General features: G+C 41.1%; 1 protein-coding gene across 1 annotated transcript in view; it reads left to right on the top strand.

The window, feature by feature from the left end:
- Positions 1-25,819, top strand: part of CREB5 (cAMP responsive element binding protein 5) — a 240,021-nt gene that overhangs the window by 3,798 nt on the left and 210,404 nt on the right. The window contains exons 2-3 of the mRNA XM_030010334.2: positions 21,295-21,366; positions 24,489-24,582. Of these exons, the coding sequence (XP_029866194.1) occupies positions 21,295-21,366; positions 24,489-24,582 (166 nt within the window). The remainder of the gene's footprint in view (positions 1-21,294; positions 21,367-24,488; positions 24,583-25,819) is intronic.

The raw sequence follows: 25,819 nt of genomic DNA, 5'->3' as shown, positions 1-25,819 counted from the left end.
TGAGTCTCTTCTCATGTCTGGTCCAATTTACAGTAGGCAAGGCTGGTGCCCTTGGTGTTTCTATTTGGTAACCAATAGATGTGGCAATGTGCCAGACCTACTTTTATCACCATAAACAAAGATGCCCTGGATGTATCTTGGTAGTATTGCCTCAGCTGGTGCTAATGGGTTTTGAACTCTTTGCTATGCTTTTTTTCTCAGCATTTTTGAATTGGTGTATATCCTCTGATTTTTTTTTTTTTATTATTTCTCTTTTTTGCTAAGGCAGCTGATCGAGTCTTTACTAGTTTCTACAGGTACAGTGCCTTTTTGCAAGGTTGCTGGATTCAGCAGCTTTCCTAAAGCATAAAAACCTCTGCATTTTAGCTTGTTTTTCCTTGGGTCTACTTTGTTTTCTAGGTGCTCTTGTCTTTGAAACTTAACCTATGTGTTCAGCCAGAGCACTGCGTGACCCACAGTGACTATTCATCCTCAGGATATTAAATGAAGGAGTTGTGGTGTTGTATTGCATTCAAATCAGTGTCTTGCTCTGTCCCATTGCCCAGCGGTGGGTGGTACTCCTGTGAGTCATCTACTATAAATGCCAAATGATAGCATCTTTTGCTTCATGATGTTCTTACTGGCAGCACCGTGCATCACCAGCACTCGGTCACATTTCTCCCATCTAATATTGCTGCTCATCACAATTGCAGTGATCGTGTTGCAGCTGGCTCCACAACCCAGCTGGAATCTAGCTAGTTGTTTGATCCAGTGGCACAGTTGCAGATAATAGCTGATAGTTTTCTTGTATAGTATTTGTACAGAGACAGTCTTTGCTTAAGTTACATGTCATATATTCTCCTCTTATAGGGAATTTTTCTGTCCTCAATCACTGCCCATGCAACTACATGAACTACTCACTTAACCCCCTCCCCGGGATTACTGCGGCATTAGTATATAAAGCAGTTCTGTTTCCCACAGTTGTCCATAGTCTGTGCATTTTTTTTTTCTTTCAGCCTTTCCTGATGCTTTCCAGATCCTGTGCACAGGATCAGTGTGCCAGCAATCTCAGTTAGTCTGTCTTTGTTCTGCCCTCTAAATTCTTCAAACGTGTCTCTACGTACTTAATCTTCACTAGAACTTGTCATTGTTTTGATCCTTTCCCTGTGTAATTCAGCTGCCTGTGTTGTTTGCAGATATTTACCTTGTGTTAAATTTGTTTCCTTCTATTGATCGTTCTACAAATGCTCTTGCCCTAAATAATGATTTTTGTCTCTCTAAACTTGAAGTGGATGGCCACATTCTTCGTTCTCTAATGCAAGTATCTATTCCTTCTTAATGTCTCATGTCATCAGGTTGACTCTTTTTTTCTACAGTATCATTTTATTTGAGGTCACAGAACTCACTGTACACAATTTATGATTTTATCCAATATTTCCAGCATTTTAAACGTAATCTTCTCAGTCACTTTTTGTCTATTTCTTCCCTATACTCTTCACTGTTAGGCTGGGAGAACGATGGGACAATGAAGTAGTAAAGCTTTTAAAAACTCGTACAAATTTAGATCTTGCTCCTATGACTGTGCAGTGCATTTTGTCTGAAAATTTAACTTTTTTGCTAGTCTGAATCCCTTCATGTTGCCAGTACTCTCTGTTTCTAAAAGCTGCATGTGTCTTTGTTTTTAACTCTCTACCTTGCAAATATCCCACTAGGCTGGTTACTGCCATGTTTTTAGTATGTTGGGTGCCGGTTATTGATGCTGGAGGATTCTGTTTCTAAAGTGAAACGTTTAAAAAATAAAAAATAGCCTGCTACTTTTGTCAATGCAAAATGCTACCTAATACCTCTTTAACCTTCTGAACTTGTGGGCAGTTTTAATAAAGTTAATGGGAATGAACTGCTCTTCATCTCCTGGCCTACAGGTGCATGGGGGTACCCTACACACCGGGTATGCCCTGGATGGCCTGGTGCAGGGATGCTGTGCTGATTTAGCTCAGGGCAGTCCAGGTCTGCATGACCCATGGTGAACCACGCCGATGCAGACCTGGCTGTGGCAGAGCTACTCAGGTGTCTTTGGACTATGTTTGCTGGTGCTCTGAGTCCTACAGCGGTAAATTTGATATGGCGCAAACTAGTCCGCATTGGTCTCATGATAATAGCTCAAGCAGGAGCGGCATTTGAACCACCAGCCTGACCTCAGAGCCCTGCCAGAACCTCACAGGCTCTGTGTAGCACCAGGTACAGTGTTTCTCTGTCTGTAGCATAGTTAATCCACTGAATCTGGTTGAACCACCCATGGATAATTGAGAGCGCTTGTGCGTGGTGAAACTTAAGCATGCAATCGAGCGCTTTGATGAATCGAGGCACTAATGATTACCCAAGGTGCAAACCAGTGGGGAACTGGAACTAGGATTCCTGGGACTTCAGCAGGAACGTGGAGAAAACAAAGCAAGTAACCAGCTTTAAAGCTGATTTACAGAAGCAGGTGTGCTAATCCTGCAACCCCCTTACTCATGTAGTTAGCTTGGGAAGACCAAAAATACTGATACTACTCCCGTCTTCTCTGCAAACTTGTCCGTCCTTAAATTTTTAGCTTTGAAGCCTGTCTCACTTTTATCTCTTCTGAACGCAAGACTTCATGGCCCATCATCTCTTGTTTTAATTTGTTCTGATACTGATGCCATCTCTCCCCAGAAGTCCCTTTGCTCATGTGCCCTGTCGGTAGAACAGAGAAAATACCACCTCTGTACTTTCTGATGTTGGAAGCTTATATATGCTAAGCTCTTTGCAACTGAGAAGTGCTTATTATTGTTATTACAGCATTATTTTACTGTGGATCTCCTAAAAGTTTTTAACTTTTCCAAATTATTTCCAAACTTGCATTTCTCCTGCATTTGCCAAATCTTGAGACTCATTCCAGATTCAAAGCCAATAATATTATCGCCGTTAGTCAGAACTTGCTTGGAAAGGGGATTTCTTCCATATTGGCCTACACTCTGTCATGGCATTGAACACTTGGAAGGTCTTGGCCCCTTTTCTGAGCACCGTTTCAAACACATTCATGCAAAGGGAGGAAAAGTAATTGGCTAAAAACAAGTGATCATAGTATCTTTTTTAAAAGTCATTATGTTAATTTTCCTTGAGGGACTTCTCTTTCTCAGTTACATTGTTCTGTAACTTAATTTTAAAAAAGTAATCTTGGTTCAAAAGCTCTCTCACTGGTTATGAAGGGGTTGGTACTTCACTTACAATGAATTTTTTTTTTTTTTTTTTTTGTACACCAGAGGGCAATTAGTATTTTTATAAATTAAAGACAAATGAGGAAAATGCAAATATTCCATTGTGCTGGAGGGATATATTTCCGGGGAGAAACCAGGCCAGGAGTGGCTTTCAAACTTCTAAATCTGTTTTATGTGGTGTATAAGAGATTGCTGTCATCACCCAGATGCAGGAAATACCAGTGCTGGGCTTAAGGGGGACAAAGTAAACTCGACAATGGACTGAAAAGAAAAATAAACAATCGACCAACCATTTTTATAGCTTGTTTTTTTCTCTAGCTTTAACAGTAACATTCACCTTCATTTACCAGAGTTCTGTGAAACATCTGTATCGAGCCCTAAACTTGCTTGACCTTAGTTTAGGTTCAAGGTTCAATACATTCCATGTGCGTGGATGATTTTACAAATCCACGAGAGCTCTGACTCTATGCAAACCTTTTTCCCTGTCTCAGATTTGGCCTCCTTCTCGCTAAATAAATCCAAGGACAACTTTCTCTCTCTGTCTTTCTTTCTCTGAAGACTGCTGCAGGGGTGCCCTTGGGGCTTGCAGGGTGTTACAGGGTTTAGGCATAGAGAGGGAAAGTTGCCTTAGAGGATGAAGTCAACCTACCATAACAACTGCCCCAGATGGAGTCTTTTATAACTTGAAGAATTGAATTTAAAGGCTTCATTTTCCTAAATCTTCCAAAACAAATGGTTCAGCATTTGTATAATTTTAAAATCTGTACTTCTTATCTCATTTGTAAAATCGGGACAGATCTCTAAATGGCTCTGAGCAAGTCTCAGAGCTGAACAATTTCTCCCCTCCAGCTGCCTAGCTGTATTTCTTCCCAGGGCTCCTGCGGGTTACTTTAAAACTACATAACAAATAGTTGCATGTATAGGGTACAAAATTTGGGTCTTAAAGAACCTGGTGGCAGCCAAACCACAAGGCTGGAAACAGAAATTAAGTGCTACAGATTTGTTACAGCTTCCCAACACAAGTTATATTGATAACATTATAATTTAAATCTATTTAAAAGTAACTTCTGTATGCAGTAGCATACAAACTCGATTGATATCTAAAGTGGTATCTTTTACAGCTATTATTTGAATACAGATGGAGTTTGGGGAAAGAAGGATGAGAAAACACACCTTTTTTTCAGTGGCTTAGTCTCTGCGCTGAATTGCCCCCATAGCATGAGATACCCCACCCTGCTCGGGGTCCTGCATCACAGTTGGTTTCCACCTAAGGAAGGTCTGCACGTACTCAGCTGGAGAGCTGTTCTTACATGATCAGGCAGGTCATCATGTGCAGGGCAAAGCACTCCTTTCCCCTGGGATGGTGTGGGATATTTCCTCTTGCTAATTCCAGCTGGTCCTGGAGGCAGGAGGTGCCATGTGAATGAAGTGCAGAGTTTGGAGCCAGCCTTCTGCTGGTGGCAGCAAAACACAATCTACTTGCAAAAAAAAAAAAAAAAAAAAAAAAAGTGATGCATCTTGGACACTTTCTTAACCTATCACTTTCTCTCTAATTTCTGCCTTAAGAATATGAACAGCAACAGTGTCATGCGGGTTTTTTTCAGTGTGCTGCCATCCATAGGTTTAAAGGCACTGTACGGGCAGGCAGCCAGCATTATCCTAGCTCAGACAGCTGTGGTAGCTTTGGGTGTGGAGGAATGGGTTTTTCTGACCACATACAGGCATCTACATGATGTCTGAGCTAATCCTCCAGGCTTCTTTCAGAGTCAGTAAAGGGAAATTTGCAATTCTAGCTGATGATTCCTTTCTTCCCGATATGGACGTCTGTGTCAAGTGGATAGTGTTCATGTGCCTATCTCTCCATTGATTATGGAGGAAGTCTGGGATGATTGACTGAGATGGAGATGCTGAAGATGCTTAAAGTCAGGTTGATTATGTGTGCGTCATACAAAACAGAAACCTCTCAGATTAGCATGGGTGGGCAGATTTCTATCTGGAAGCAGTATGTGTATACACATCAGCAGAGTTTTGTGTATGGATTAGTTAGCCCCACTGAAAGACATGGCTGATTAGCTCAAGAGCAATGTTGTGCTGATATTACTTCCACGATGTGAGCTAGTTATCTCTGCCCAGCTCTGCATTGTGCCGTGTAAACAGGCACATTCCGTCAGAATCAGCTCAGGTATTTTGTGTGGCAGAGCAGAGCTGTACCATTAGCCCAGGCATAACTTTTTGAGGCAACAGACTTAGAAGTTAGTTTGTGATTTTACATACCTATAGGCATGTTGTTAAATTGAAGGCTTTGCTCTCCAGAGGGCAGGAGTTTTCTTGAAGAAGCATGTAAGAAGCACTTATCCCTGAGTGGAAAATGCTTCCTTGCAGGCTGGCAGGAGACAATTCTCCTTCTGTAATGATTTTGATGTCATGAGGTGCAGGCCTTATTTATCAACACACCTCTGCGAAACTATAGATCCCTCCCTTTCATGCCCCCACAATCAATTCCATTTTTGCCTTGAAGTAAATAAACTTTTAAAACAACTAGGGTTTATGGAAGAGGGTTCATGAAGCTGTGATAAAGCACTTGAGGCTGTAACTTACACTTGTTTCTGAGGCTTCACTTTTATTGCTTTAAAAATTTCTCATATGATCTCATTTTAGAATTGTGCACTTCAAAGGTTGTTCAATCCATGTTTCTTCAAGGCTGCCTATGCAGCCCTATAATTTTTTTCCCGTGTTCTGTTCTTTTTTTTTTTTTTTTTCCTTTCATCCTTATTAACTGGAAAACACCAAAGGGATTTTCACACACCAAACTGAGTAGTCTTGCAATATTCTAGCCATGCTTTTTTAAAAGTTACTGTAAAATCACAGTCCATGGTGGATATGTGTTTTCATATTCATGCTCTATCAGCAAGTACCTGAACTAGTCTTGCTATATAGGCTTGCTTACTGGTGATCTGCCGGCAGAACTGTTCTGGTAAAGCCCTTCAAAAGGGATTTGATTTAAATTAGAAATAATTGTTTTACCAACTATGATTTATCACACAATTAAAGCCTTCCATCAAAAAGCACAAGTTATACAGGCTTTGTGAAAATGGATGAAGGAAAGAAGGGATTTTTTGCCAGCATATATGTAGTGTGATTTTCTTTGCTTCCTCCCCATCCCCCAAATATAGAGTCATATCCAGTAGTGAAATGGGCTTGACCTCTCTAACACATCTTGAAATGGGGATCTTCACCACTATGAGGTTTCACTCCTTGAGTCGCAGGACTGCGTTCTCTATCTGGAAGTTGTGATGGGCTTACTAATGTTGCCCTGTCAACTCCTGCAAAATGGATTTTGTTGTCAGTTGTGTCATGTGCATGAACAAAAGAGCTGATCTAGAATGATAAAATTGCCTAGAGACTGCATTGAGGATGAAACCCAAATATTTCCATAATTCTCCCCCAAACTCTGTCACACAAACATTCTCCCTAAAATATATTTTTCACTGTGGTTTCAGTTTCTTTTCTCTTTTCTTTTTCAGTAGGAAAATAGGAGAATGGGAATGAGTTTGCCAGAGAAGGCCATTAAGAAAAGAAGATAGAAAGAACTTGCTTGAACAAATGAAGTACATTCCTAAAGTTTCTTGTTAGTGTGAAGGACCACAATGACTGAAACTTTTTTCTTTTCCTTTGCTCTGATACTTACCTACCAAAGTGATTCATTTGCTCCCTTATACACCTAAGATTGAAATCTGTGAAGGAAAATGTAGAGTCTACTTAAAGAGTTAAGCATTGGTGCTAGAAGCAAGACATGTGCATACTCCTCACAAACAATTAATTAAAGGAAATATGCTTTCGATGTATTTATCTCTGCTCTTCTATATTTGTTACTGCCGAGGTAATGCCCAGTAAATTTTTTTCCAGGTTAACTTCAAATAGCAGATGCAGCCTGTATCTCAACATATGTTTTTTTGTTATTCATGAAGTGACACCAGGAGAGATCCTTGTATTTTAGATTGGTTAGTTAGCCCAGATGTTCTCTCCTGAGTAGGGATATTTCGCTGCTTTTTTTGTTACCATTGCCTGCATAAAGGAGCCAACAGCCAAGACAATACCAAAGGTGTTGGTGTGGCATCAAAGTGCCTTGGAGAAGGACCTCGTTTTGTTAAACACCATAACAACAAAAAATTCACAAGACATTGTGTACTAGAGCCACATGCATGCTATGAAGTAGTACAAAAATGCATGAAATAAAAAGTTGTTTATGTAAATGCCAAATGAATGGTCCAAGGTCAGAGGCTTCTTTACGTGAGACCAAGATAGTATGTAAGAAAGGAGAACATGAGCGGAGAAGGAGGGAAGTGTAGCACAGGAGTCTGCTAGAGGAGGTGGATGGTAGTCCTGGGAAGGAGATTCATGGTAATTCCATTTGTTCGTGATGCTCTCCAAACATTTTATATTCTGCAGAATTATGCAAAGGATCGTATTATTTGGATGATCCAGCCAAAATGGGTGTTAAGCATTTTCTTTGTCTGTTTTGACACGAGAAGATAGTAGAACCTATTTATAATTGCCACTAACTGTCCTGAAAGAAAATCAAATGGTATTAATATTCAAAAAGCTATTTGTGGCATTGATAAAGGCAAAAGCATTAGTCAGTATCCAAAACTGTTCATATAAATAGCTCGCTCTGTGAAGAAAACCTAGCCTTACCTGTAAAAATATTGGATGGTATGTCATGCAACATTATGACATCTAGAGTATACAGACCTAATGGCCTTCATATGGCTAGCATATACTTGGAAAGAAGTATCCTACTGTAATAGGCTTTCTGAGAACTCCTGACCCTCCTCAGGTGCCTGATTGGAGACAGACAGTGCACCGAGAGGGTCTGTCAAGCGCTTAGGATGAAAGTGTCTTTCAAAAAGTGCTCTGCAGTTCCAGACACTGAAGCCCGCACTTGTAATCCCTGTATCGGATGCAGTCACTGATATTACTAACCTGTAAAATCTGCTTTCATGGGAATTCTGGCACCTCAATTACACCTTTGTTTTGTGATTATGTTACCTCTATAGCACAGGTAGTCTGAAGTATAGGTAGATCTGGTCAGAAGAGGCAAGGCATCCATAGCATGTTTGCTGTACAGGCATATAGATTACAATAAGGTTAGTGATTCTGTATGCAAAGATCATGGCTTTTTTTTCGTGTGTAGTGGGTTATAGTATCTGTACTATTAGGGAAAGTTAATGCTTACATTCTGATTACTTTCAAAATAAGGGTATTTTTTCACTTTTTGTCCTGGTACAAATCTCAGTGATCTTCTGTTCCTACAGTGGGGAGGACAAAGGAATTATGTATTCATATGCTTGCTATCAAACCAGCCATCAAAACAGCCTATATATGAAATCCTCTTTTTTAGAAACTGAGGCAATTATACATTGAGATAGCTTTTTAGTTTTTTAAAATTCTATTTTAACTTCTCATACAAAGAATTCGTTATTCATAACTCTATGCACCCTAGTTCAAAATGAGATAAATTATGTTAATTAAAAATGCAAAAAGACAGATCAGTCTATGCAGTCCAGTCCCAAAATAATGATCTTGTAGTTAAGCAGTACATTGTAACTATAAATTTATATGTATTTATTTCCTGGCTTTGCCACCAACTTTGCATGACTTGGGATGGATCATGTAAGCTAGGATTTTTCAGGTGAAACTACAGATATAAGATACTTAAAGGTCCTTGCAGTTAATTATGATTTGGGGCATCATTAAGCTCTGTTGTAAAAAGAAAAAAATCAGTCTTTACATGTGTGTTCTTTAGCGTCTTGTCTATAATTTTGGTACAGTATTATGTCTTCATGTCAGAGAGAATACTGAGAGAAGAATGAACAAAATAATGTGTATATGTCTGACTTTTCCTTATTTGCTTACTTTTTAAGATAAATATTCCCTAAAGGGATATGATTTGAAGAGGGTGTGTGCAGCATGAGTTGAAAATGAAGCCTTTTAAAGTATTCCTGATTGGACACCTAAGAACTGGAGGCGCTCAGTATCACCACTTGCTCTTGAAAATCTCAGCCAAGATTTTCTCATTTTTCCCAGAAGAGCTATGGCCAGGATGGCTGAGGCTTGAAAGCTGTGTATTTACATAAGCGCAAGTTACAAATCTGTGGTTTTTAGAGATGTTTGAATTTCACCGCTTTACACTTGCAGCATGTTATAAGTTGCTGTGAGTTGTTCGCAGATTGTGAATGTACAGCCTATGGAGAATTACTCCTTGCTTTGCCTCCTTCTTTTTAGGAAAAGTAATATTTTTTTTCATATGTGTCAATTCTTAATATTCTTGTTTGTAGTTATGGATTGGTCACTGCCAGAAATTTGTGGCTAGTCACTGGCTGGGAATTGTTTCATTTTGATGTACTGCCTCCTTAACGGAGGCAATAATCCATCAGTCAGAAAGGCTGAATTTTTTCATGTGATACAGCGGTCTTCTGAGAAGAGTTCTGGAGACTTTTGTATTGCTGAGAGGTACTTGCAGCCCATTAGGAGGGAAAGAAGTGTCCCTTTGCACACTCCCACCTACCCCACAGATTTGCACGCATGTGCACACAGGTACGCAGGCTCACTCCTGCAGCGCAGAGCTCTCCTCAGTGCCTGCCGAGCAGGTGTCTCTGTTGTCTCTCTGCTACTGGGAGGGTTTTCCATAGTTTGCATGTGCATTTGCCTAATGTTGGGTGCTGTTTCAATTGATTCTGGAAAGCAGACTCATCCCCCTGCTCAACCACTGGTAGCAGTTTGCTTTGCGACAGCTCTGTCGGTCGAGAGCAGAGTGGCAACCCACCTCAGATGTCCCCTGCTTGTCAACTGGCAGTGGAGCATTTATGTCCCTTTACCTCCGCATCCCAAGTCTCATTCCTTGACGTAAGGCCTGAGGTCTGTTTAAATGGAAGTAGACAAGCTGTACCTGTCTGCGTTTGTTGCAGAGCCTCGGGGCCAACCCTAGGCTGCTTTGGCATGGGAGTGCTCCCAAGAGACCAGCACCTGAGCAGCCTCCCCATAAGTGCCTTGGGCTGTTTAACCCTCCAACAGAGACCACCAGGGAAGCTATACGTCAGGCACCGAGGGAGCTGGGGGCTCCCTGGGGGCTCCTGGGGGTGTCAGGGCAGGACCCATCCCACGTCCCCAGCCAGGGAGCAGGGCAGCCAGGGCAGCCCCAGCCCCGGGCATCGGCACCTCCCTGCCTGTCCTGGGGCTCCGCTGAGGTGCTGATGTTTGAACTGCTGTTCTGGGGTACGGAGAGGGAGGCAGACTTGCGTTTGTGTCTCGCGTGCATCAAACGTATTTGTAGGGTGTCGTTCGTTAGTGCTGGGGAGTACCTCTGGGGCACTCCCGCCTTCCCCTCCCCGCCCCGAGGTGCAGGGAAGATGGGGATCACCGCTTTTGTGCTCAGAGCAGGCACATATTTGTACAACAGTCTTTGAAGGCCTGTGTTGGATTCTCATCAAAGTTAGCCCGCCTCTTGGGTCCAGTCCTTTAATGGTTGAGAAGCTTGACCCAAGGGTTGCGGACGCATCCAAGGCAGAGAGAGACGCCAGAGCCGAGCTGGGGGGTCTGCGGCAGGGCGGGGGGAGCAGCGCAAAATGGTCGGGTTCTTTGTTTTGTTCTGCATGTCTGCCAAGCAGTTTGTGGGCCGTCCTGTGCGCTTTCCAAGTCGGATACCTGAATTGCCAGGGCAGGCGGTCCTCAGCCTTCGCTCTGGTGCTAGCTGGAAGGAGTGCTTCGGTGTCGCGGGGGGACTCTGTGCCGCTGGCCTGTGTAATGGTGGGAGAGGAGGGGGCTTCGGCCCTGAGCCTGGCTGCCCCCCGCATCACTTGCCTCTCCTGGCGTTTTTGGCTCCAGGCCTCAGTAGTGGCTTCTGATTTAGGAGCCCTGGGGAGGGCTCTGCCTGCAGCAGGGCATCATTTGTCGATGGTACCCGCACTGGACATGTCCTGGGATTACTGATGTCGCTTCAGGTACTCCAGGAGACTGAGGCTAACATACCTGCCCCCCCCCCCCCCCCCCCCCCCCCCAGGCTTCCGTTAACTTTTGTGAATTGTTTTTCTGGTCCATAGTTTTAAGTGTTTTGATAAGGTGAAAGCCTCCAGTCTGACAAAAAATCTCCAGAAGGAGCTGGTTGTAATGTGTAAGTGGGCCACCAAAATACAGAAACTCTTGTTTTAGTATCTGCAGCTTCTCTAAGTGTATCTTTTTTTCTGAGTTACTAGTTAGTTCAAGCAAAGCCTTGCTTACTGCTTTACTCGCATACTGCCCTTTTAAAGTCCAATTGCGCTGTGCTATATTCAATGCAAATAGTAAGGATTATTTGGAAACAGCTTTTTAGCCTGGTTCCAAAACTCAAACCGTCTTGTTTTAATGAAGGTATTTTAACAGTAGGATGACTCCATCTTTGTATTCCTAAAAAACATATGGATAAGCCTAAATCCAAATGAAACTCACACCAAATAGGTCGTTAAGCTGCTGTTAGTAAAACTTGTTATATGATGGTGAGAAAGTAAGTGTCTAAAGATAAGGTGTATGTATTGGAGATTGCCAGTAGTTTTGCACATACAAAGTTTAAAGTGCTGCAAATCAGCCTGCCCTTGATTTGTCAGGGCTGAAAAGAACAGTTTTTAATGTCTAAGACTTTCTAATGCTGAGTACTGCCTGAGGGGACGTGCGGGCTGCCAGTGTTCTCAGCAGAGATTTGTTACCCCGGAGGATTTTATCTTATACTAAGAACAGTGAAGGTTGAAGGTTTGATTCAGGATTTTTTGGCCATTTTGAAGAAAGAGAAGTTCCCAATAAGAAAAAAAAATCTTTAAAAATTGTAATTAAAAATTGGTGAAAGTTAATAATTAATGGCTTGTAGCTGAGTTATTAATGGCCTCATTTTTCTATGTAATGAAAGTCTTAAGCTGTCTTGTATGTTAACTATAAAACAAAAAAAAGTAAAAAGCGAGATTTGCCTTAATTTAAAATTATTTTAAATATACAGAATTGCAGAGTCGTTTCCATAAAATGTATAAAGTTGGTTTGCAGAGTTCTGGTTTAGTGATTACTTTATATAATAAACCAGAAGGAAAATTTGGGCTGGCAGAATTTTCAAAGCTCGTGTTAAAGCCCCTAACTGCTTCTGGTATGAAAGTCAAGCTAAGCAGCCTTGTGTTGTTGTTTCCCCCAGGATATCTTTTATGCTCTCTTTTTTTTTTCTTCTTTTGCTTTGGAAATCCAAGTGTTTATTTGCATGCAAGGTAGGTGAATACTTTTATCTATTTGTGTATCATAAACCAAAGCAATTAGCATACTGCAGTTACAGTACACTTAAAAAACAAAACAACCCTTCAAAACCTCCGTCAATATTATTCCTGGAGGGAAAACTCTTAATTAAATTGTATGCAAACTACAACAATAGGCAAAGTGGTTTGGTGTTTAATAATAACTGTTGGGGGTGGGGGGAAGAGTGAAAAAAGTAAGTGTAGCAGAGAGCTTTGCATGCCATTAACCCAAGGATAGAAATGAGGTCAGCCTTTGAAAGGACGGACAACACACTTATCTGCCAACATTGGAAAGTCCCAAAAGATTAGCTTATTTGCCAGATGTTACTGGGAGTTCATCATTGACACCCTCTGCTTCATGGGCTTCATCTCTCGCCACAGTTGCAGTTGCCTTTTCTGCCCTTTGCAGGCTTCCTGGAGATCTTCTCCAGTGCATAACGCTTGATTTTTTTCCTTGAAGTAGGTTTTTTTTTGTTTCACAGCAATAGACATGATGAAGCATCTTAACTTGTGAAGATGATCTGAAGACTTTTTGTTTTTCTTTCATACACCCATGATAATGGTCTTGGCATAGGAACCACTGACATGAAGCATAGAGACTTCTACTGCTCTGGGAATGGGGCTGTGTTTGTGAAGGGGTTTGTAGAAGACAGAGGACCCACCTCAGTAGTATTAACCTTTAGGAGACGGGTGAAAATTGGGGCAGACTGTCTGACATACTAAGCACCTTCTGTTCTTTTTTATCCCTTTGCCTGGAAAATAACTGTAGATACAATTTTAATGGGACTGTTCTTATGTTATTAGCAACTTGGTGGGGCATCAAATATTGCACTGTAGTGCTGTTAAGTGTGTAACCCACTAAAAATCAGTAGTGAGAGAGTGGGTGCTATTAGGTCCATGTTAATAATGACTGTAAGAGCCTGGAATGGCGTTCTCTGCATGTATCTTCTCCTTTAAATCTTTCAAGAGTTTGGTTGTAAATATTGATTTCAGCTAATGGTGGTTTTAACTTCTGTATGCATATTCTGTGCCCCAAGGGACTGCGTCCCAAACAGGGAGAAGCTGAGACTTGCTCATAAAGAACAGAGCAAATATGTTTTTGCTTTAAAATGCTAGCTGTTAGTGGTTGTCTCTTGAAGCAAGATTCCTGTCACTTGTGTTACTGCAGTTGTTTTGCAGTTCCCCCACCTCCCTTTGTGCAGAACAATTTGTGAGATGGACAGTGACTTAAGTAAGGGCAGATATTATCACCACGTACATGCATCCAATCAAAGAAGTCTGAGTGTTGAAGCTTTTGAGATAGATAGTGGAGAGTCCTTTTGTAGCAGACTATTTAAAGCATCTGTTTGAATCCTGCTTTAACATAGCCCTTCCTCCTTTCTTCCCTTCCTCCTTTCTTCCCTTCCTCCTCTCTTCCCTTCCTCCTCTCTTCCCTTCCTCCTTCCCTTTCCCTTCCCTTCCTTCCTCCCAAGACCCTTAAGTCTAACTTAGCCTTCTAACGTGAACACTCAAGTTGAATGCCTGATGATACAGGGCAAGGACAGTGTTCATTCATGTTGAGATAAATATGGAATTCTGATGCTGTTTGACTACCCGTAGACACTTGACATTCTCCCTAACATTTGGCATGTTAAGTCCATAGACCCAGGTACTGGTTTTGCTTCAGGACGTCTGGGTTAGCTGTTGAATTTCCAGCACTAAAAAGCTAGCAGAAAAACTGCACGTAGGGAAAATGGAGAAGTGATACAGGTGTTGTTTCTGTCTGCCGGTGTACGAAATGTTCATTGTCAAATAGTGCCTTTTCCTTGCATTGCTTGGCTTTGTGGTTATATTGCTACAGCTTGTGCTGCTGCTGTTGCGTGTTCTGTTGAGCAAACCTCTGTGCTGTCAGCAAGGTTATGGTCTGGTCTCTCGTGTCATTTTAGACTTGTAAGTAGGGAGAGCAGGTATTAGGGTTGTTCTGCAAATACCATCAGTGGGGGACAGTTGCAGAGCTACAAGCCTGGGCCGCTTCCAGGTCAGGCTGGCCCTGTTTGGCCAATTGCAGAGTGCAAAATAACCACATTATTCCTCAAAGTGTTTTTCCAGAGTTGAAGTAATAGTCATCTTTCCCTATAAAGATCTGATTTCTCCTATAGAATATTTCTGTGCTGAGATAACTTTCATGAACTGTTTTCAAAAGTGCTGGGGGGTTTTTGGTTGGGGTTTTTTTTGTTTTTTTTTTAATTCTCTCTCCACCTCTGTTCTCCCATTTCCTTTTTTTTTTTTTTGTCTTCTATTGCCTGTGCTTAATAACCCCATGGTCTTTTCTGTAAAACAGTAAATCATTTTGCTCTATACCAAGTAAATCCATGATGGGTTTCCTAGACTGAAATAGAGAGCCCAACAAGTGTAATCATTTAAACTAGTGCATTTTCACTGGGCTTGAGATACAGCTCATCTAGAGTAGAGGACGAATTGTGCCCTCTACCAAATACTCTTCCCTTGCGTGGATAGCATATAGTGTTGGGCTCTCATGCTGCTGTTACATGGGAAGGAGTAGGTCATCTGCTTTCTGTTTTGAGTTTCTGTTTCAGAGGTATCCTTTTACTCCCTTCCTCTTCATCAGCCTAGTCCTCAGTGGTTTGCAATCCTCACTTCCACTTTCTTTCTCTTTTCCATTTCCACTGGTGGCTCCTTGCCCCCAGACCCTTTGGGGTGCTTCTTCCCCTTATTTCCCCCCTCCTTCAATCCAGAGTTTTACAAACCTTGAAATTTCCTATCTTTGCCCCTTCTTTTTTTAATTATCCCCAGTTCTGCTTGCTCTTTCTTGAGAAGACAGCAGCTCTGCATAACCAGAAGAAAGGCGGGAGGCAGCTATTTGGCTTTCCTCGACAACAGAAACAGTGGTTTTTAGCAGCCAAATGCTGAGTGGGGGAGCAAAAACTCTTCTCCCTCCGCTGATTTGGAGGCGAACGGGTATACCTGGAAGAGGGAGTTGGGACACAACCTTGGGACTGCTGGGGAGCCTTCCCAGCACTGGATTTTGTTCCGACAGGCAGTGAGCAAACCCAGTGGCTGTTTAAAAAGAACTGAGGTGTTTGGCAGCGTGAAGCAAGCATCTTTTTGGTACTCCATTCGCAAACAATCCTGAAGGATGCCAGTGGCCAGCGACTTCGCAGGTGGCAAGGGGCTAACTACTAGTGAGGCAGCCCCCCTCATCCTGTGCCACACAGAGGGGGCTTGCTGCTGGGCAGTGGTGCTGCCTGCCAACCACGGGGAAAGGACCGAAGGCTGCTCGCTGTTGAGGCAATTCACACATCAACCGCTCTTTGAGAGCACTCGGCTCTGCCTAAAGATTTATGGGGCTCTCTTCTTTTAAAACAAATGAATAAAGGCCCAAGCTGAGTGTTTTTCCACATATAAATGTCAGAAATGCAATCACAAAAACTTCACTGGAGTACCAGTGAGGGCTCGAGCCCCAGCTCAAATGTGTATCATATTAAAGTCCTTCTTGGGGACTCCAGACACAAATTGCTTTCCAGCATCCAGAACCATTTGGAAATGCTTTAATCCTGAAACGAGGGGGTTTCTAATGGAAATGCTGACAGACCCTTCGTTGTAGCAGCCGAAACAGGCAGGGCTGTGATAATGAGCCCTGTATGCGTGCATGTGGAAAGCATGATGCTAGTTTCAGAAAACAACCGCTTCTACTGAACAGCCTATGCTGACAAAAAACACCATGCACCGTTTCAGTGCAACGATACTTAAAATTGGCTTTGCTTCTGCAAGGACATATTGGGAACAACCCTAGGCATTAACCCTGCATGTACTACACTTCCAAAACCAACAAGTCAATAGCATTTGTAATAACACTGTAATTATCTATAAATAGTGCTGCACTGAATAGCTAAGACTAGCCGTTTAAAATGCTGCGTACACTGATGGGATTCTTTAATATTCACCAGTGCAGCATAACCACGTCTCCTCTCACTTTTTATACATTGTGGCCATGATCCTAAAAAATAAGTGATGCCTCATTTATTGCTCATGTCTCTGCATACTGCTGCTAACGCTAGTGACTGTGTATTTTGTACTTGTATTGGGAAATCTCAGTGACCTTGGTCACACCAGGCTGAAGAAACCTGTCTTGCAAGCATGTGTCCAGGTGATTAATTTCAACAAACAGGTTGCTTATAAAAGTGTAATTACTCACTTGTGCAAATGGCAGGATGGGTGTGCTGACCTGTATTAGACACATTGTAGTATACACCTCCCTATCGGTTCTTTTTCACTGTTAATCAGAGTACTGAAAACCTTGCAACATTTAGACAGCTTGAGGTTGAAGGCTGAAATGTCACTTTTAAAAGAGGGTTAAAAAGGTCACGCAGCTGCAAATAATAATAGCCCAATGAAAATCAGATTCTTACTGCAGCCCACTTCAAGAATAACATTGAAACAGGAAACAAGCCTGCTTGATGTTTTTACCAGTATGGCAGTAAGATTACTGCTGAGTTTAAAAAGGGGGAGAGAGAGACAGAAAGGAGCGTGCTTTCTTGGTGTTAGATGTTAGAACTATTTTTCTGATTCAGAAAGGATGATCATGGGGCTCTGCAAAATCTTCTTGAGGAGCCTGAGGACGTGGGGTACTTCTCTTTGGATGCTGTTGAGAGAGGATGTAGTTTGTTGCTGTGTTCTGAGGGTGGTTTTATTTATTTTGTTTGCTTGTTATTTCTTCGTTATGTTCTTGCATTCCTCACTGTGGGCTTCAGTTTTATTAATTATAATTAAAAATGTTTAGAAGTATCTTATGCAGAAATCAAGGAATAGAAGAAAATCCTGGCTTGCTGCAGAACTTACTTGTTTCTCTTCCATGTGACATGGCTTGGAGAAGTCTTTCTATATTTATTCTGTATTTTTGTTTATTTATTTTTCTAATTAGAATACCTTAACTTCTCCTAAGCAGAGTGATATTTCAGTGCTACAGTGTAGCAGAATTCCTCACTTACACATTCTGCCAATAAGGCTCTTTACATGGTCACAATAGGGCAATAAATGCTGACAGATGTTGTTAACATGTCTATTAAAATTCAGCCCCCTTTTCTGCTGCATAATGCACTCATGCCTATTGTTAATAATATCAGAACTAATGCTGACATATCAATATTAGTGCTCACTTATATTTATAATCCTTGTTTCTTTCTTCGAAGAGGTCACGAAGTTGCAATAAATTAAGCTATTGATAACAGAAGTAAAAAATTCAGGCCCGAGCAATTTTTTAACTTTTCAGTCATCATAGATTTGCCTGATACTCTTCATGTGCATTAATTGCGGCAGTCATATGTAGTACTATGAAAGGTGCATGAGTGTAACTTGAATTTTTAAGATCCCAAAGGTTAATAAGCACCTTAATTTAGATGGAAAGGTTGCTGTGATTTATTTTTATTAGGTGAAGTTGAAATGTTGCCATGGGTTGCGTTACTTCCTTCATGTATGCTGAACCACCTGCACGCACTGTGGAAAAAGGAGACGTGGGTTGTGTGGCCCAGCAACACACACGAGCCGTGTGAAGCGAACTGTGTGCCAGAGGCTGTGTACGACTGTCTGTGTCCTGAACTGAAGGATGGGAGATGCACGCCTGCACCTTGAGAACGATGCCATGCAAACTGTGCTGTGCACAACCAAAACACCCCTGTTGCTGAGAGCTCTCATCCTGCTGCAAACCTGGGGTGAGATCCTGCGTTGTGCATCCACAGCTCTGGTGGAGTTCAGCAGAAATGGGGGATGCAGGAGGTTCACACTCAGCCCAGACTTTCAGCTGCTTGTTTCTGGTCAACATTCAAGCATAAAGCTTGAATTACTGCCGTAAGATAGCAAAGCACTGGACGCCCTCTCAAAAACTGTAGTCAGTAGGCAGCTTCTTTCACTCATTTACTGTTGTAACAGAGTCAATAGTACTACAGTCTCAACTGTGGTGATAGCATCACATGTAAATACGAATTCTGCATGGTGCAATTTGTCTTTAGGGCATTGTACTATCTGGTGACATATTATATGGGTCAAGTTGTGCTAGACAGTATCCTGGAGGGCACACATGATATAGCCGTTCTGGATTAGTACTTTTTTTTTTTTTTAAAGTTTAGTGTCTGCAAAGAGTGATTCTCGTGGGAACCAGCAGCTGTTTGTACATTTGTGGTAAATGGCTAGACATTGAATCTGACACCTTTTCCAAGTACTGAGAATATAACCCAAGTCCATGTTTTCCTGGAGTCCATCCCGACGCTCAGGATTCTAGTCCTCATTGAGTATGTTATTTTGGTGCTTAGTCCATGCTTATCTATCTAGATAACCTTGAGAATCATTTAACGTTTATCAGACCATGCACTGATGGATTTAGGGACTAAAGCTCAAGCTCAGGGCAGGGAGGGAAGTCTTAGACTTGCAATACTCAGTAAGAAAACAAACCCCAAATAATTCCTGGTAATGTTTTGAATTTCACTTGGACACTTGGGACCAGAATTGTTACTCTCTTGTTTTCTTTAACTGAGTCTCCTCCGTTGTTCTGCTATTGAAAATGCAGTTGTCGCTCTCCCCCGAGGAGGGGAGAAAGGGGTAACAGAAACCTTTGGCAGTGCTTCAGTTGCAGGAGTAATTGAGATATCACATAAAGCCTTTCATTATCCACGTGTAGCTTTTTTTTTTTTTTCTTTTTCTTATTCTTTTTCTTTTCTTTTCTTTCTTTCTTTCTGTGAAAAGGTCTTCAGGAAAGACAACATCCCAGGGTCACATCCCATAAATAGAGGTGGATTTAAAAATTGAACTTAGCTGGAGGTTTTGTTTTTTGCGGGGGTTGGTTTGTTTAGTCAGTTATCTCTCTGCTGCTCGTTTCTTTCAGACAGGATAATGTAATTCAGAGCATTTTTATTGCTTCACCTCTGAAGAGCTTGTCTATGCACAGTCTGGAACTGAAATAACTGAAATTAGAAGTAATTTAACACCTTTAGTTATTTTAGTATAAGCCTTTATGTGAACATACTCTTTTCATTTCTGATTATGAGTATCCTATTTCAGTTTAACGTAGCTGTAAGTTAAATCAAAACAGGATATGAATAATCTTAAAGGAGTGAATTAGGTACAATTTTAGTTATTTCAGTTCTAGCGTTGTGTAGATGGATAGGTTAGTCCTGAGTTAGGGTCTTTCTTGACATCTGATTGTATTTGGTGCAATAAATCACTTGTCTCAGGCCAGATGTTGGTAGAGATGTCCACATCAAGGAAAGCAGTTGATGCTAATTATCACCTTTCGGGGGTAGTGTCCTTGTCGAGGTTAAAGGGTAAATAAAAAGAGAAATTCTTCACTTCTGGATGCTGCTTCTGGGAGTCAGTGGAGTCAGGCAAAGGGTGCTCTGCTGCCTTTTTTTCTTTTTTTTTAGGTCACAAGTAGGAAAATATCCCATCAGGCTAATGCTGTCCACCAGAATGAATTTTAATTAAAAAGAAAAAGTTACCATTCAAAAGTTTGGGGTTTTTTTTGAGAACTTAGGGCACTGAAAATAATTGCTTTAAGTACAGGTCTGGCTGATGTTCAGGTTAGTGGTGTATTTATTGCTTGCAGGGGATGGTAGCAACTCTTCTGAAAATAAAGCTTTTCTAACAACAAGTGGAAGTGTGGTAAAGATATTCCTCATAATAGGAAGCAATGAATTGTAGTTTTAAAAAGTGACAACAGGGTTGAGTAATTTTAGCACTTGTCCTTCTGCAGATTTTTGTAGTTTTAAAATCAAATTCTCCTTCTCCACCAAGATATTTCTCTTTGCTTTATGAGAAAAATTACAGAAACACAACTCAGCTATTTGGTTAAGCAGCACTGCAGTGAGGCTGAATTTTAAGGGATTTGAGGCATAATATAAGCAGAAGTCATATGCTGTGCTTTAAGGTGGGTCAGCTACTATATTCCAGCTTGTAATGCCAGTTGTACCAACAGGCTCAAAACATTTCCAAAAGGAGTGGCTTGCTTATTTTACCCCCTAGAATGTTACTAAAAAAATATTTTTGTTGATGTTGGTCAGGGACACTGCTGTAATATTGACCCAAATTCAGCTGCATTACTGCATTCTGAGGGCGAATGTTTCCTCCTCCGGTTTTATTCGAGACCTGGGAGCTCTTCCCCTGGTGTTAGTTCAAGGTTACAGGACTGGAACTGCTATGGGGAAGCTGCAGTTTTAGGCAAAACCTCACTTCTTGAGCTCCTGAGGATCTAGTTGACCTTTTAAAAGATGGGTATGCACAATTATCTTGTGTGTATAGAGAGCATGTGTGTAATGTATTTAAGTTATTAATATCAAATAGTATGGATGAAGAACTTCAAAAAGTGGGTTCCTTCTCAGAAGTAACCTAGACGTCTGGTTTTAATGTTGTTCAGCAGGAACTGAAGAAGGAAAGGTAAAAACCCTTAATTCGAGATATTTCTGAGAAGACACGGTCTTATCTAATAACAACACTGAACATACGCTTTTTTCTGAGGCAGATTTCTGCTGTGAAAGCTTAATGGTTTTTTTTTCTTCCTTCAAAGTAAATATGTTCTCAGGAAGGAGTAATAAGAACTGAGACTGCAGGGAGCCTGCTGAATATTAGCAAATTTAGTACTCTGAGGATAAAACTTTGTTCTGGTCTGTTTGGGGAGTTTGAAATAAAAGCACAAATCGTGATGATTGTATGTTGCATGTATGTGTGAAGTTTAGAACGTATATATTCATAGGTTCCCTTTCTTTCCCCCTCCCCCTTTTAACATGTAGATTTATGAGGAATCAAAGATGAACTTGGAGCAGGAGAGGCCTTTTGTCTGCAGTGCCCCAGGCTGCTCACAGGTGAGTGGAGTCAGCGGTGATATTAATTGAGTCCTCAGCACTAGCTCTGGCTTGTATAATGCCTCCTGATATATTAACACATGTCTAATAATAATATGTGTTGGGTTGTGGTTTTTTTTTTTTTTAAGTCCTCCCCCCGCCTCAATTCCCTCCTTACCCCACAACATGTTATTACAAAATATTTAAAGCAAATACAACAGCCAGTCAAAAGTGAGTTGGTAAAAGTGCTTCTCAAGCTGCTTCTGTGCCTTCCCTCATCCCCAAGCCTAATGTTTCAAGCCAGGTATTGCAATTTCCTTTAGTGGCTAGCAAGAGAGGACACACTAGGCAGGACACCTTTGTCTGTCTTCTGCTTAGATGTATGATGGAATATATTATGTTTCTTATTGGATGTGGTAACCCTTCTGATTTTTTTTTTTTAATACCTAAGTACAATATCTTATTAGCTTTTTTTTTTTTTAAATCTTTGAGACATCTTCCTACTAAATATTCTCTATAGAAAGTGCAGCCTGTAGATAAATTCTGCTCCAGGATGTACATTTGGGGTTCCTGTTGACTGGTGATCTGCCATGTGTCTCTGAGGGTATAATCTGACCTGTAACATTAGATGTTTAATGATCTTAAAAAACCTGAAGTGACAAGGTTTTTACCTGCTGAGGTTTTGAATTGGATTTATGTGTTTTTTCGATGATTTTGCAGCGATGAGGGAAGTTCCACGTGTGGCACTTCCAGCCCTAATTTGGTTTAGTGACAAGAGTTTGTGAGTAAAATCTTCAGGCAAGGGCACCTTTTGGGCTTTTGCCACAGGCTTCCTGCATGCATCTAAGTGACTTAGTTTACCCATTTCCCAGAGTCTTCTTGTCTTAGGGAGGGTAATATTTCCATGCTTTAACTGTATGTTGGGAGTTTTCAGCTGGCTAATATTTTAACAATCCTTTAGGTTCTTCTGGTGGAGCAATGGGTGACTATTACTGGAGTGTAGTTGTTGATTTTGCCAAGAGCTGACATAAGGAGAGGGAGAAGTCTGAGGTCCAGTTAACAACTGGCTGAGCAGCTTGAAACTGGCTGTTTCTTTGAGTGGGAGCCTTTCTACAGGTGTCAGAGTGCATCTTTTAGATTGTCCCCCTGATGGAGGATTTGTCACTTCAGACCTCCACAGGCAGAGTTAAACTTTCACCATTCTGTCATAGAGGTAGAGTAAAAGTATCTGAGTTTTATAGTCAAATTTTATTTACCTTTTTGTTGAATCTTAAATGCAACTTCCACTCAAATCAGTGGACTTGAGTGTTTTCATGTCAGCTATTAATTAATTTCCTCAGTAGGGAAGCTGATCCAAACGAGCTCATTCAGGTGTTCAGAGAGCAGGTTTGGTTGTATGCTGTTACAATTTGGAAAGACAAGCAATGTAGGTGTGACTTCATCTTAGAAAATATTTAATTTCCCATTTCAAAACATGACCTCCGTTTATTGTAAATGAGGACTTGACAGAAGTGCATAGTGTAGCACCACTATCCAGCTAAGCTGTCTGGGGACTCGCTTCTCTATCAGCCAGTGCAGATGTGTACTGAGGGCTGAGGGAGTTGACTTTCTGCATAAGGAAGAAATTAGACTTACAAAAAAGACCGAGAAGTCTGAGCTGGAGGAATAGCTTCTCCTCAGTTGCCCCATGCCCTCTTTAAGCTGGCTGATTTCACCCCAAAGACAGAACGTGGCATCCATGAAGGAAAATCCATTTCCACAAGAACAAAACATGTTTTTTTTCCCTCACAATTTCATTGAGCAAGGTCTTTCACATATTCCCTTTGTTCTTAACATAAATTTCTAGTGCTGCATTTCTTCCAGATGAGTAAGCAATGAACCAGGATTTCACAGTGAGGAAAAGGTCTTTGGGTGTTGGTTTGTTTTTTGTTTTTTTTTTTTTTTTTTCCCCCCAGAGAATTCATTCCCATTATTTATGCTGCTTTGTCTATGGGCTTAGAGAGATTCTCAGGTGTAACATACTGCAACTATTTATACTATAGCCACAAGCAAAGTCACTTAGCCAAGAATATACTCTGTTGAAAGCATTAAGTCACTTTAACTCTGTTGTTGCCAGGTTTTTTTACAGTCTCCTATGTACCTGTTGCTTTAAAAAGCTGCCTTTAAAATTTATTCTTTTTTTTCTCAAGCCCTGGTGATACAACTTTTGGCCTTTGCTAGTCCTGAAATAACCCTGTTAAAACTATTGCAGTAGTTTGTAGCAAAGGTCTGTGTATGCACCTTCTGGTGAAGGAAACTTAACAGAACCAGTCTGCTCTTAGAGCCTAAGTGTGCAAGTGCTTGAACATTTATTCAAGCTTGTATCTTCTTTGTCTTGTTCAAAAGAAGTTTTGTTGTACAAGTCTGTTATCAGACTGTAAAACAGACTTAGCACACTGATTAGTTTCTTACAAAGCACATCACCTTCTCTGCTTGAGAAAGGAAAATAATTTAATTTAGTATCATAAAGGGTCATAAATAGTTGTTATATGCTAAGCACCATTGCATTGCCACTTTGAATCAAGCCAAAGTATCAGAGGTTTCCAAAATTAAAGACGCATTTTGCCTGAATACTTTTGGGTAGGGAAAGGCTGGCTTATTTGATTATTTTTATTGCTGTTCAGCAGGTATAGGTTGCAGAAAGACACAAAAGCAGAAAAATCCAGTAAAGTGATTTAAGATATGCCACATTATTTTGCGTTTGCCGTGGGCTAAGAGCATATACAACAGCAGTTATCACAGATCCTCAGGCACGTGGTGACTTGTGAGGCTGTGGTAGCTGGAGCGGGTGTCTGAGACCCTTAGAATCCAAAACTTGGTGCAACTTTTTCAAGCAAATGCATGACACCTTGCAGTTTGCAACCCCAGAGAGCACTGCAGCAAATACGTTTCTAAGTAGAGTACAGCTATTTGTTAGTCATACTTACTTGCATTTTCAAATATTCTGTTTCCTGTGCCATTTGGACACATTTCTAGCTGGATACATTTCTTTCTCTCTCTCATTTTTGAAATTCTGTCCAATGCCAAAAGTTTATTAGAGAATTAAATTCTGCTTTTTTCCCCCCCCCTCTCTTCCTCTCTCTCTCTCTGTGTTTGCCTGACAGCGTTTTCCAACAGAGGATCATCTGATGATTCACAGGCACAAACATGAAATGACTTTGAAGTTTCCTTCAATAAAAACAGATAATATGTTATCAGGTAAGAAGACACGAATTCAAGAGTCAAGATAACTATTCAGATGATGTTGAAAGCATGACTCCTACTGGAAAGCTACTGGCAAAATACCTCCAAGATTGGTTTTAAAAGCCCCAGCTCCGATTAAATAACAGGTAGAGATGGAATAAGCTAGAATGCATATCTTTGGACAAAAAGACAGCTGCCATTTTTATGCCTTCCCACAGGTTTGGCATGAGAGGGAGGGAAATTGTTGAACCTCAGCCATGCTGGCAGCTCTATTGCTGACTCCCGTGTCAACATGCCAGTGAAATATAGGCACTTAAGCGCATGCCACCTGGGAGCCCAGCAGTGAGCGTGTTAATGAAGTGCATTTGTACTGTTCCTATAAGACTCACTATTTTAAGTTTGACAGGCTCACTTCAGCAACTGTAACAGACCACATCGTATGAGCCACCTTTATGGTGGCTCACTGTAAATAGCTGTAACCAGAAAGGTAAACCAGTAAGTAATATCCAGTATGCTTTCCCCCTAAAGGTAACCATCTCTCTCTGCACTTCCCCAATCATACACAGAGGTGATCTGGTACTATGTGCAATTACATCCTTTAGTTTCTTATGTAGTTTTTTTCTTACGTAGTGTTTTCGTACTCTTGGCTGAGTAACCACACATCAAGGTGGCTTGCTGGCATTCAGTGAGTGCCGGGTAAGGTCAAGCCAGCCTTAATCTTACGGCTTCTCCTCTCCTATTCCCTTTCCTATTGTATATTCCTTGGGCTATAGTAATGGGTTATTAAGAATAATATCTCTAGGATTTTTCAGGTTTCAGAGTAATTGTAGGAAAAAACTATGATGCAAATGTGTGTGTGTATGTTAACCAGTGGTTGATACTTGTCTTTTCAAATGGGCTTCTTCAAGGTAAATTTTGCCATTTTAGGTGCAAATATATCATGATTAAAGGGTTGCCAGCAGACTACCTCTTTTATGGAAAACTGTTTCTATTTTTACGAAAAATTATAATTGGGGAGCAATTGCTTGCAAATCAGACAGCCCTTGTCCCAAATAGAATTTACTTTCCTCTTACACTCGAAAATGCCATAGTGGACTAAGTTTAGAAAGGAACAGTACACAGCACGTTGAAGAGTAGGGCTTGTAAAGTGCCTGTATGCCAGCTATGCCCGCAGAATCCTGTGTTTGCAAGCACAAGTGAGAAAATGCTGCTTTTGCACTTGGCTGTGTCCTCTGGCAGTGAAACTGCTCGA

Source organism: Aquila chrysaetos, chromosome 3 (genome assembly GCF_900496995.4).
Source record: "Aquila chrysaetos chrysaetos chromosome 3, bAquChr1.4, whole genome shotgun sequence".
Taxonomy (NCBI): domain Eukaryota; kingdom Metazoa; phylum Chordata; class Aves; order Accipitriformes; family Accipitridae; genus Aquila; species Aquila chrysaetos.
The sequence above is the reverse complement of the archived record's forward strand: the minus strand, read 5'-3'. Positions and strand labels throughout refer to the sequence as shown.